Genomic DNA, 14,451 nt, shown 5'->3' with positions numbered 1-14,451 from the left:
GGAAGGAGATAGAGGACAAAGTAAAGTGGGCTAGCTATAAATGGAAGGAGATAGAGGACAAAGTAAAGTGGGCTAGCTATAAATGGAAGGAGATAGAGGACAAAGTAAAGTGGGCTAGCTATAAATGGAAGGAGATAGAGGACAAAGTAAAGTGGGCTAGCTATAAATGGAAGGAGATAGAGGACAAAGTAAAGTGGGCTAGCTCTAAATCGTAGGAGATAGAGGACAAAGTAAAGTGGGCTAGCTATAAATGGAAGGAGATAGAGGACAAAGTAAAGTGGGCTAGCTATAAATGGAAGGAGATAGAGGACAAAGTAAAGTGGGCTAGCTATAAATGGAAGGAGATAGAGGACAAAGTAAAGTGGGCTAGCTATAAATGGAAGGAGATAGAGGACAAAGTAAAGTGGGCTAGCTATAAATGGAAGGAGATAGAGGACAAAGTAAAGTGGGCTGGCTATAAATGGAAGGAGATAGAGGACAGAATAAAGTGGGCTAGCTATAAATGGAAGGAGATAGAGGACAAAGTAAAGTGGGCTAGCTATAAATGGAAGGAGATAGAGGACAAAGTAAAGTGGGCTAGCTATAAATGGAAGGAGATAGAGGACAGAATAAAGTGGGCTAGCTATAAATGGAAGGAGATAGAGGACAGAATAAAGTGGGCTAGCTATAAATGGAAGGAGATAGAGGACAAAGTAACACTTCAAGGAGTAATGAAGGAGTCAGTACAGGGCATTATGAAAGACAAGAACAAACTGGAAGAAGACTAGTGAATGTAAAAGTGCCAGTGTATGAGATAAGGAAAGCCATATAAAAGATGAAGGAGAGAAAAGCTGGAGAACCAGATGGATTCACTCTGGAGTTCAACAAATGGGGACAGGAGGGGAGGGGAGAAGAGGAAAGTGTGGAAGATTCTTAAAGAGAGATACAAAAGAATACATGACTCGGACAAAATATGTTAGAGTATGAGAAGGTCCAGGATACCATGATATTCTCCAGGAGGAAAAAGGGGAGAAATGGAAAGTAAGAGACCTATCTCTGTCCATCCATTAGATCAGCTTGTTAAGCAATGTAGTAGTGCACATTGATGTTGAGTGTCTATGGGTTCAAAACCAACAAAAAAAACATCAATGTTAAGCAAATTGCTTAAGATGTTTACCTCGCAGACAAAAGGTACTGCACTTAATTCTCACCAAGGGAAATTGGCTGGGATTATAAGGGCCCACAAGGACAGTTAGCCTTGTATGTAACTATGAACTTATAATGCAGATATCAAGATTATGGCATAGATATTTTCAGAAACACTGAATGACATTTTACTAAAAATAATACAATCAAGGGAAAATAGCTTTGTGAATGGAATGAAGGTAGAAAAAAATGATGGGGCTAGCAGGTCATACAAATGGGGGGGGGCGTAAAATTTTTTTCTTGGGGAGGGTGTTACATAATATCCATCACTGTTCCACTACTTAGCTTCTAAAAAGACCTCAGAGCAGAAATGCATGGCATCTATTCCACAAAATTACATTTCTCAAGTATGCAAAAGATATAAAAACATGCATTCAAAGATTAGTTTTGTAAAAATGTCAAATATAAAATTTTAGAAAGAAGGTTTCAGCAGAGGATAACCCCCCACACTTCATTTACTATGGTGATATAATGTATGTGTAAGCAAGTTGCATGGATTGCTGTTAAAAACATAAGAACTGAAATACACAGCAGAAATGTGACAACATTTAGTGCAAATAATAATGTATTTTACTTACAGTGGATTTGTAAAGAACAAATAAAAAGATTATGCACACCAGTGTCAGGACAGCAATTGCTACAAAAAGAACTTTAGGCATTAAGGAAGAATTTTCAGGAGTTTCCACAGTTGTATCATTTGATGTTACCTCTGGGTGTATTTCACATGCTGATGTTTTTGTTTTATCTGGAAAGAAAGCACATTTTAGTAAATTTCATAATGTGACTTAAGCAATTGCATTATCATTTTCATGGAAAGAAATTATATTGCAGTTACTTTTTCTGTCTTGCCTCTCATGATATTTGATGACGGGGAACTTTAGAAAAACTTCTACTAAGCTCAATTACTGTTCTCCTTACAGTCAAGGATATAGCCAAGAATACTTGGTGTGCTCAGCTGAGTAGATTTTTTTTCCTTATAATCTCATGGAAATCTTAAGTCTTATCGAATTCAAAACATGATGAACTGTCCAAAGCAATGCTCTAGGCCTCATTTCTACATATAACATGCTTTGAATTTTGGAATATTTTTTAAAATGTCCTTTTTGTGATTGTGGGGTCAACAGTTAAAAATGGAGTGAACTTAAGTCTGCAAGCCAATATTTACAGAGATGTTAATATTTTTTAAAGTTAGGTAGAAAGGGGACAACAATACAAACATTGAGAAGAAAACTGAAATATCTTGTTATACTCCTGATTACAGATGCAATGGTAGCAGAGAAGGACCATACTGAAATCACATGACATTTTTTTTTACTGTACAAACATTCCCAGTTACTACCAGTGCACCAAGTCCAATGCAGCCATTGCAAGGAGTACACATATCTCTTATTATGGACATCTGTGGGCAGTTGGCATAATGGTTAAGATGTTTAACTTATAGACACAAGATGTGGGGTTTGATTCTCACATGGGGTAATTAGCTAGCCTTAAAATGGCCCACAAGCAATGAGCCTAGTAGTAACCTATGAATCTACCAGACATTTTTATCTGTAAGATGCCTGCCAACTCTTTCATTCTTCACTTGAGTATTGCCAAATATTAATAAAATCTTACTGCTCACCCTTGGGGTAGCACATCTCATATTTTTCCATTAGGTTCTCCCACCTCAAATGGCTCTTTCACATAAAGCTCCATTGTGTAATGGCATTTGGCGATACTGTGCCCTCTCTGTCACGAAGCATTATGTAACACAAGCCATTACATTTTTCATGTCAATCTAAGAACATTATACTGTGGTTCATCTGAGGTTTCCAGTGGGTGGTATGTACTGCATACACAGTTAGCTTGGAAAGAAAAAGAAAGTATGCACATCTGTTATTACTCTTATGATGTTGTGGGTTGGCATAATGGTTAAAGTGTTTACCTCACAGACAAAAGGTACAAGGTTTATTCTCACCAAGGGAAATTGACTAGGCTTAACATGCCCCACAACAACAGTTAGCCTAGTATAGAACTATAAACTTATACTGCAGATGAAGTAAGCCATCAGTTAGCCTAGTACAGAACTATGAACTTATAATGCATATGAAGAAAGCCATCAGGGTTTAATTTTTTTTCCCCTCAGTGTAGTAAAATACATATCTATACTAACGGCATACTCTAAATAAAGGATACGATAAAAACATAAATTTAATACACAGTGTAGTTTTTTAACTACCCTTTCTTCATCACTTCATCAGCAATATATATATATATATATATATATATATATATATATATATATATATATATCTTCTTCTTCTTTCGGCTTTTCCCAGTTATGGGTTGCCCCAGTGGATCACCTGTCCACTCATGATTGGCAGTGGAGTTTTACAGTGTCGAGTTGCCAGCCCGGTGCCCAACCTTCCACAGGAGGCACACACACGCACTCACACCAAGGACCAATTTAGAGTGACCAATCCACCTGCAGCATGTCTTTGGGATGTGGGAGGAAACCGGAGCACCCAGAGGAAACCCATGTGACCACAGGGAGGACATGCAGACTCCACACAGAAGGCACCCCAGCCAAGGATCGAACCAGATAACCTCTTGCTAAAATAATTGAAGAGGCAAAGACCCAAAATAGAGATACATTTTAAATATTGCTCTTATAAACGTTTTCTAGAACATGTTTTGTGTTGGCAGGCCTTTTCTGAAAGATATAATGTCTGAAACTGAAATGTGTGTTACCATGTAGTGACTTCAATCCTTAGTGATTTGCTAGAAAACCACAAATTTTATGAGGAACAGATCAAAGACAGGAACCAAAAATCTGGACAGTTAAGAGATGCGTATTCTGCAAAAGATATAACAACCAATCAGCTTCCAAACTTTCAGGTCACTTTCCATGTACCCAATCTATTAGTCAGCTTGAGCTGATCTGACTAAAATGAGAGGTTTTGGTGCCAAGCCCTTTACAGCTTTCTTATCTGTGAAGAGCACTCCTCTTGCAGGCTTTCAGTGATCAAAGGTTGGTTAAAGCTTTCCATTGCTGGGCAGATAAGTTCCCTTCTGGAAAAAAAACACTTTCACATTTGCATTTTATGATAGAAACTGAGCTTATTCTGTGAAAATACTATTTTTAGGTTAGGAAAAAGTGTTTTTATGGATGTCACATGAAGTTCAGTAACTTTTAAATAGGTGTACAACTTTTTACTTTTCATAGTTTCATAGATGTGTATGATGCCAGTGACCACTGGGGCCTTTTTTAAGCCTAGCCATGCATCACAAATCTGACAAATTCCAGTACCCTTGGTAAGTGTAAGCAGGAGCTTAGAAGATTAAACATTTACAAGCAAGGGAGTAGGAGATGAGCCATTTACAGGCTGCCTGCATCCATTAGAGACATAAGTGCCAAACCAGGGATGACTTTCATGTTCCCCATCCAATTTTCTAAGTTCACATGAATTTGATTAAAGAGGAACTCTGCTTCACATGCATGTGGGCCTGTTCTAGTGAAATTCTTTGGGGGATCTATGTAACATAATCAACAGTTCACTTATGTGACATTCACTTCGTCCAGATGAAAACACTGAATGTTCATTAAGCGAAAGTTCACATCAGTGGATTTTTATACAGCAAATAAAAGCAGCTGGCAAACATTCAACCTTCAAACACACCACAGTATGTCAATCCCACCCAGGTGGGGGGGGGGGCTATACCCACTTCACTCTCTAACTATATATTCCAACTTTCAGATCACACTACAGTGGGGAAAAGGGAAAAGTTCCCCATGTTAACCAGCTGCATCCATTCCCTGTGTAAAACTTTGCTGATTTTCCCATTTGCTTAATTGAACATTTGGTGTTTTTGTATTGACAAAAGGAATTTCATGTAAGTGAAATTTCTATTATCTGAAGTAGACCCCCTCTGGGAGATATACCTGTATCTCCAGCAACAGGACCAATTTATATCGCAGGCAAGGTTTAAATTAAAATTGGTAACTATGCTGATGTTTGTTTTACAGATATGCAAGAGGTCCGACAATGCCTTGTATGCCAGGCATAGATTTTCCCCTCAAAAGCTTGTAGGTGACAGAATACAGGGATAGGGCCTTGAGGTGGTTGCATAGAGCTTATGCCCTGTATTCTTTTAGAGAGTAACCTCTGCAGACATTCCAGTTGTTAGCTACACACCAAAGGGGGTGCTGTACTCAATGATAGGTCTGATGAGTGCTGGATACACTGAAACAAGGACCTCCTTGGAACCAAATGCCACAACTTTATTTGTAAGTTGAACATAGAATGATTTCCTCATCACCATTGCCATGTGATGGTCAAAGGCTAGATTACTGCCTATGTGTGTCCAAGTCCATGACTACTTGGTTGACTCTTTGGAGTGCATTGTCAAAGGTGGTAACCAGGAGTAGCTGACTTCCTGAAGGACACTATTATGCAATCCTTAGCATTTAGTTTTAGTTCATGGCTTTGACAAAAGTTATTTGTCTGTGTCAGCCCTTCATGAAGAACAGTAGTGTTGGTGGAGGATTCTATGACTGCGCCTAATTTGCAACAGTCTGCACATTTGGTCAGTCAGAGGCCCTTGATATCGGCCTTAACTTCAGAGAATTATACCCCGAAGAGGAGCAGTCTGAGGACTGATCCCAGAGAGAATCAACTGTTGACTGGCTCTTTGTAGAGGATTCCCTGGTTCTCACTTCTTAGGTCCTGTCTGTTGGAAAAAGTGGCTTAAACTCATTTATAACTACATTTTTTGAAGTAAAAGTTTATTTTAGTGTTAGGGTTGGGGTAAGTGTTTAAAGTGCTTTTTTACTGTGCTTTTTAATACCTACCCATTTTACTGACTGCTGCTGCATGCTTCCATTCAAATCAGCCATCTTTTTAGCTTAATAATGGAACTGGATCCTTAGACCATTCATCTTTTTTTCATTGTCTCCCTCTGGAGTAGTCTCTACAGCCACTATGGACCAGGGGTTAGGCATGTCCTCTGCAGCTGATGGAGTGCCCTTAGTGGGTAAGGGACTGCAACTCTTATCAGTCTAGGGAGAAGGGGCAGAGAATACATCTGTTAAGCCAGACTCCTATGCCTATTCTTAGGGAGGGATGGCCTAGCAAAAGTTGGTTGGCTTTTTTTAGACGTTCCTGTCAAAAACAAGAAAACATAGGCGTATATCCTCTGCTGTCTCTGTTACTTGGACAGCATTGATTCATTGGGCTTAGCTCAGAATTTGTAGTTCGGACTCTTATCCCTTGCAGTTCATCTGTTTTTGGTAAGAGAAAAAAGGAGTCTTCATTTCCTGAAGGGGATAATTGTGAAGGGAGCATTTTGTCTCCTCAGGTTTCTGATTTAGATTCTGAGAACAATATGGCTTCAATCAGTCCCTTTGAAAGACTTCCTTTTTCTGAAACTATTTCCAGGATGTCGGTTGTTTCATTGGGAGCATGACAACATTCCACATTCTCTAAAGTGCTGGGATTTATTGCAACCTGATTTTCTTGAACCTACCCCCATACCTCCTGTCCTTTCAGCTCTGGAGGATGTTTTTGTCATAGCCTGTAACTTGCCTGATAATCAGCCTGCTGCTCCCAAGAAAACAGATACATTGTATAAAGTTATTCAGTCTTATAAGTTTGTATATACTAATACTAGATCAGATGCAGCTGGTATTGCTTTTATGAACTCAGTTGTTGCCAAACATCCATTTAATACCAATCTCTCACTTATCTTTTGACAATATAATTTTGGGGAAAAAGTGTATTCTACTGCAACAGTTATTTTCAGTATTCTCAGCCGTGTAGCTCATGTCTTCAAATTTATGCTTGACTCTTTTGAGAACATGAAGTCATGGTGTGTCATTGCAATTTCATAGGACATTCACTTTTACCCATGGAAATTTCATAGGCAAATCATCTTTTTCCCCAACTTTGTGTGGGTCTGAGTGCAGTGACTCTAGCATGATCACTCAGAGTAACCAAACAATGCACCTCACGATAGATAATATGAATTTTTCTATCATGTTTCATAGTGTATTGCCTAATTTCACAATTTGCTAGGTACAGGTAGTGGGATATTTGTATCTGGCAGCTTGACTCTAAGAACAAGAAATTAAACAAGCTTACATAGTTTTGTTTTCTTATATAGCTGTGCCTCTGCATCATTGCTAAGATTAAATGACTGTGTTTGTGTATGCAATATTCTGAATCTGCAGCAAACACAAACAATATAATTTTTATGCACTTGTGTTCTATAGAGTGTTTCTTACAAATACCAGTAATATGTGTACATCTGTGATGGAAGGAAAGACATATGTTTGCAGGCTGCAGAGTATGAAAATATTAGCTGCCTTACAAAATGTAGAGCACCGTGAAATGATTCTTGAGACAGTTCCACCTGCCTCATCACTATGCTGTTCCACAACAGGCAAGTTAAGAGAGCAAAAATGTCCTACATGCACATTTGAAGCTCTAGAACATATAGGAGGAGACCTGTTTTTCAGATAACACTTCTTTTTTTAATCTTAAGTTTTACTGTTATGAGGCCAAGCTTTCACCCAGTCCATCCATGTAGGGACCTTCACACACTGTCATACTACTTATGTGATCAACACTGAGATTTGAGTACCACTGGGAAAGGAAAAAATCACCCTGCATTGATCAGTTCATGTGTTGACCAGTTATGCATTTGTGCAGATGGTTACTGCATTGATGCCTATGTTTTTCACAAACAGCACAGAACAACCCTAACAATAAAATATTTTGTTGATAAACAGAAATGTTTAGATAGTATAACTGATGCATCTTTTTGTTACTCAGACCACGTTATTTAACATTACAGTACACTAACTAATACATTGTATATTAGCATATTAACTGTACCTATCCATTTCAGTACTTTCACAGAAAATAAGATCATACTTTATTGCAAAAATCAATCAAACATTACATCAACTAAGAACAAATTCTACTTTGTGTGCAAAATTGCATTACAGAAGGTTGTTGGAATTTGTCCTTATACCAACAACAAGACTGCACAACAGTGGGAATTTGTGTGTTCTTAGATATTTTAGACTGTTGTAAAACAAGTCACGATGTTCACATTTGAATAAATCCCCAAAAACTGATTAAAGGGCTTAAATGAGAAAATTTCCCATTGTTTATAGCTGAAGGGTTGCTAAGTTATTTTCAGTACTAGCTACAGATCAGGTATTTTGGCAGATTAAACTCAATGAAAGAAGTTTGAAACTGAATACATTTAATATGCCTGTAGGAAGGTATAGATTCCTTAAATTTCTCTTCTGTATTTCAACATCAGCAGAAGTACAGCTAAACTAATTGAAGGTTTGGAAAAAGTTAAACATAAGAGATTTTGTACTATTTTACTTTTTATATCTTTTAGAAGTTCAGGATAAGCGTGGTGGTGGTGCTGCGGTAGCGTTGTCGCCTCACAGTAAGACGCTGTCCGGTTCGATTCTCAGCGAGAGCGTCTTCTGCGTGGAGACATGTGTGAATGGGCGTACCTTCGTTGAAGGGTATGCATCAGGGCTGGTAACTCAGCACGTAAAAATCAACTACCAATCATTAGCAGACTGGAGTTCCGCTGTGGCGACACCTAACCGGGAAAAGCCGAAAGATACAACAAGAAGTTCAGGATAAGTACACTGTTCTCTCTGTATGGGCTTGAAAGTCCTACAATTTTCTTTCACTCTGACTGCTGATTTTCCTCCAAGTGGATGGCAAATCAGCAGTCAGAATGTAGGCATGGGAGGGAACAAGAGCTTTGTGAAGCTGACCAGTTGTTGTATCCTAACCAGGCTAAAACCCATATAGCCAAAGGCGGCACCATCAGTGAGAAATTCAAACAGCTACTGTTACGGTAAGTAAAATTTACACAACCATACTTTCTTCTCTGCAGTTTGAGCCCCCTTGCAGATTATTGCATATGTCTTCAATTACTGTTATTACTGTTATTGAGAAGATATAAATTGATTTCACTCTGCTGACAGATAATTTATTCTTTTTAGTTTTAGAAGTATGCTTCTTTATTTCCCTGTTTGTTGTTTATCATATTTTTCTCTATAAGTAATATTTTACTGTTCTTCTCCCATAATGACTGAATCGACTTCAGTTTCTCTCTCTTGTACTTGCTTTAACTAGATTAATTTTTAATCAAATTCCTTTAAAACATTTGATTCACTTTATAGATTTTCTTCCAACCAGTTTTTAACAATTGTATCTTTAAAGCATGTAGCTTTTGTATGATACTAGCATGGGAAATGCTGTCAAATGCCTTGGGCAGGTCAAGATATCCTAGGTGCATTGCCTGGTCACCATCTACAGCCTGCGTAACCCGTTGAAAGAAATTTACCAGATTAAATAGTCAGGGATTACCCTTCACGAATCCAATCTGTCCATTGTGGACTAACAAGATTATTAATATCACAGTTTATGAAGCCAGTTGTAATACGTTCCATGGCTCTGTGGATGAGGCTTGTAAGGCTAATAGGTCTGAAATTACCCAGGTCAGTTGTAACACAACCCTTATAAAGGTGCATCAACTCTGCTGTGCATTACTCAGAGCCAAAACCAGGGGATCCAGTATCTGTCTGCCTGGGACTACATGATTGACAGACCACGATGCTTTGCCAGAGATGGTCTGCACCTGTCGCCCCTGGGATTCAGGTTACTGGCTAAGGCTCTTGCCACCCCTATAGTGCCTTTTTTAGGCAAAGTTCAAAGGACAAAACCACCACCAACAGGTACAAGCATGCAAAATCTGAAGGTAATGCTACTCAATGCTAGAAGCCTAAACCTCAAAATGCACTCTCTCGAGGCACTCGTAAAAATGGAGAACATCGATATCTGTGCAGTAACTGAGACCTGGTTCAAGGCTCCAGAGAGCACCCCTGCAATACCAGGCTACAACTCTTACCACACTTTTCGGCCACCAAACCAGGACCGAAACACTAAAGGTGGAGGAGTGTCAATATTCACCAAGGATATTCACACCACCAGGCTAGTTGCTCAACACAATGCGTCTGAAATTCTCCAGGTGCAACTAACACTAGGTAAGACTGCAATCCAAATTGTAGTTTGCTACAGATCCCCCACCATACCCCAAGATTCTCACTACACCTTTCTAAACATACTGGAAAATATTAAGATAGAACCAAACACCCTAATACTGGGTGATTTTAACTAGCCTGCCATTAACTGGGAAAACTACTCATGTACCAACACCTTTGCCCAACGGTTCTTGGAATTCATAAATTCCAACGCCCTGGATCAACTAATCCATAGTCCCACTGGGGGCTCCAATATGCTAGACCTGGTCATTACCAACATGGGAAATCAATGCTCCACACCTGTGGTCACCCCCTCGTTAGTCAGGTCTGACCATAAGCTAATCACTCTTAACATCCACATCCCACCCCCACCCCCCAGTAAGGAAACCTCCATAAAAAACTTCTCCAAAGCCAACTTCATGCTACTCAAGTCAGAAGTGACAAACTTCATGACACCCATGCAGACGGGAACTGAAAGTTCAACTGCTGAATCCTACACTAAGGCACTGTACGAGCACATCCACTCATGCATGAATCGTGCCATCCCAAATAGAACCAAGATCCTCTCATCCAAAAAAAAGGAAGCCAATCAGTTGGTCCCCTACCATAAACAAACTTTACAACAAAAGGAAGAAACTGTTGCAGAAAAGAGGAAAATCCCAGGATGCAAAAAACTCCCTTACCAGCCGCAGTAAGAAACTGAGACCCCTCATAAAATCCTCCAAAGCTAGTTACAAAAATAAAATTGCCAAAGGTTCCAAAGACAACCACAAGGCATTCTATAACTATGTCAAGAATCTAAATGTCAATGCTCAGATCTGCTCTGAGCTAAAACAGAATGGCATTAAATATACTGATCCCAAGGATATTGCCAATATCCTGGCAGATAGATTCAGTGCCAACTTCACCCACCTCTCACCCCCTAAATGGCCCATCTTAATACCGGAAGATTGCCAAATTCCTGTAATAATGGCCACACAGGTAAAAAATGCACTCTCCAAAGCTAAGAATACAGCATCCATGGGACCAGATGACATCCCGGGCTGTGTACTACATGAACTACAATATGAACTGGCATCTCACCTAAGTGTCATGTTTAATCATAGCCTCGCCTCAGGTTTCATGCCCACTGAGTGGTGCAGAGCTACAGTTATTCCACTCCACAAGGGGGGAGCCACCTTGGATCCCGGAAACTACCGTCCCATCAGTCTGACAAGCCTTATCTGCAAGGCCATGGAGCGTATTATCATGGAACTTATAAACAAAGACATTGGCAACATTCAAACACTGGATCTCACCCAGTTTGGGTTTATGAAGGGCCGATCTTGTCTCCTGAACCTGATTGACTTCTTCGAATCAGTCTCCAGAGTCATGGACAAGGGTAAGGTAGTCCACACAGCCTATCTAGGCCTTGCCAAGGCCTTTGACACCACCACCTACTCTGGAATCATAGATAAACTTACTAAGCTGGGCATTAATCCCTACATCACCCAATGGGTTGCTAACTGGCTTACTGATAGAACCCACACTGTAAAAGTAGCTGACTCCAAATCCATCTCCAGACAAGTGACAAGTGGAGTACCTCAGGGTTCAGTCCTGGGACCACTCTTGTTTTGCATCTACTTCTCTGAAGTACAGGCCAACACTAAAGGACTCTGGCTAACAAAGTTTGCAGATGACTGCAAACTGGGAGCCATTACTGAATCCCCAAATGATGTGGATACTCTACAAAAGGGCCTTACAGAAACAGATGCTTGGTGCCCAGAGCCATGGTCTCAAGCTCAATGCCAAGAAATGTATAGTTATCCCCTTTGGGAAAAACATGTATCCGTGAATTACCATATAGGTGGCAGTACACTAAACACCGAAAGTGTGATAAGAGACTTAGGGACACAGGTGGACAGTGGTCTCACCTTCGATAATCACATTGCCACAACAGTCAGGAAATCCTTCTATGTGGCACACCTCATCACTAAGGACTTTTCATCCAGAAAAAAGGAGGTCATTGTCCCACTGTACTCATCCCTCATTAGACCCATTATAGAATACAACGCCCCATTTGGCATGTACCTCTCAAGAGATCTGCAACAACTGGAAAGGCCGCAGAAATACTTCACTAAAAGAATCAGAGGCCTAAAGCAGATGCCCTATGCTGACCACCTTAAAAAACTCCATCTATACTCTGTCGCATATGGTCTACTCAGAGGCAATCTCTGCTTAACATACAAGGCCATGTCAAACCCAGAGCTGTTGGACATGCTACATTTAAAGAAATCCCAATCCCTCAGAACCACACGCTCCAGGGATCTAAACCTTGTAATCACAATAAACAAAACATGCTGGAGGGATAGGTTCCTGACCCAGAGACTCCCCAGACTCTGGAATAGATTGCCCATACATGTCAAGCAGAGTGCCTCCTTGGCCCTCTTCAAAAGGAACCTTGACAATTGGATGGGAGAAAAGAAATTCACCCCGGGGGTCACGTCAGTCGCTCTGCTAGACAGGGGTCCATGGAAGTAAATAGTGTGGGAAAAAATTGCCAGGGAATTGTTATGACTAGGCTTGTATAGGCCCTAGGGCTGATAGCCTAGTACCAACCTATGAACCTATGAACCTATAAATGTGGGCTTTTAGACCAGAAAGTTGATCACTCACTCACGACTGGTGTCACAACCACCTGCAACAACTGGAGAGGCTGCAAACGTATTTCACAAGGAGGATCCTAGGCCTTAAACACTTGCCCTATATGGACAGATTAAAAAACTCCAACTATTCTCTGTCTCATATCGCCTACTTAGAGGCGATCTCTGCTTGACTTACAAAGCCATGTGTGACCCAGCTCTGTTAGAAATGCTACATCTAAAGAAATCCCAGTCCTTCTGCACCACACATTCCAGAGAACTCAACCTCATTACCACAATCAACAGAATGTGCTGGAGGGACAGATTCATAACCAGAGACTGCCCATGCTATGGAACAGACTTCCCATACATGTCAAACAGAGCACCTCACTGGTCCTCTTCAAGAGAAATCTTGATGAGTGGATGGGAAATAGAAAATTCACCCCGGGGATCACGCCAGTGGCTCTACTCAACAGAGGCACTGAGAACTAAGGTTTGGTGGTATGATGGCAGGTTAATCCTATGGGCTAGGCTTGTAAAGGCTCCAGGGCCATTGGCCTAGTACAAACCTATGAACCTATGAACCTACTAGGTTGAGGTTTGCATGTTTGCAGTTCTTAAATACAGAGAGATTTGCTGCAGGAGTATTTTGGAGTTTATAGGACAAGGTCACAAGTTTATGGTCAAACTTCACCGGGGAAGGAGATATCAGTGGAGCAGTGCAAGGGTGGCTGTATATGTAAGAATCAGATACAATATGTTTTGTCCTCCAGTAGGTTTACTTACCAGCTGCTCAATGGAATATAAGTCTAGGAACTTTTGGCTATATCCTGCTTTGCCGATGCATGTATCCCAGTTTATTGCAGGGTCATTAAAGTCACCCAAAATAAAGATGTTTTCTTAATACAGAGATCATTTAAAATGTTGAGTAATCTTACATGTTCACCAGGGGACAAAGATCATGTTCTGTAACAAGCGATTTACTAGCTATTAGTTGATACTTAATCCTGTCTAAAATGATCTGTGGTTTACTGAGTTCAGTTTGTGAGTCCCAAGGGATCTGCCTGGAGGTAATATGCTCATTGGCAAATATGGAGATTCCACCACAGTTGTCATTGGGCCTCAAGACATGAAAAACACAAAACCCTATATAGAGAGACTACTCTCTTTACATTTAAAACAAGTTTCAGTGACTAAACAGCCATGGATATTTTCCAAATGCAAGAATGGCTTCTGTTAATAAGGAGAGCCATCTTAATGCAGCCGATTTTCTAGGCTCATGTATTAGTTTTATTATTGGTGAATGTGGAAGAGAGGTGAAGAAGAGAGTACAGGCAGGGTGGAATGGGTGGAGAAGTGTGTCAGGAGTGATTTGTGACAGACGGGTACCAGTAAGAGTGAAAGGGAAGGTCTACAAGAGGGTAGTGAGACCAGCTATATTATATGGGTTGGAGACAGTGGCATTGACAAAAAGGCAGGAGTCAGAGCTGGATGTGGCAGAGTTAAAGATGTTAAGATTTGCACTCGGTGTGACTAGGATGGATAGGATTAGGAATCAGTATATTAAAGGGTCAGCTCATGTTG

The 14,451-nt window shown here is 40.3% G+C and overlaps 1 protein-coding gene across 1 annotated transcript in view; it reads right to left on the bottom strand.

Moving 5' to 3' along the window:
- Nucleotides 1-14,451, bottom strand: part of CD7 (CD7 molecule) — a 154,053-nt gene that overhangs the window by 13,651 nt on the left and 125,951 nt on the right. Inside the window, exon 3 of the mRNA XM_044084850.1 lies at nucleotides 1,764-1,930. Coding sequence (XP_043940785.1) covers nucleotides 1,764-1,930 — 167 coding nt within the window. The remainder of the gene's footprint in view (nucleotides 1-1,763; nucleotides 1,931-14,451) is intronic.

Source organism: Protopterus annectens, chromosome 10.part0 (assembly GCF_019279795.1).
Source record: "Protopterus annectens isolate FY-2018-M chromosome 10.part0, PAN1.0, whole genome shotgun sequence".
Lineage (NCBI taxonomy): Eukaryota > Metazoa > Chordata > Ceratodontiformes > Protopteridae > Protopterus > Protopterus annectens.
Note: the sequence above shows the minus strand (reverse complement) of the source record. Positions and strands in the feature narration are given on the sequence as shown.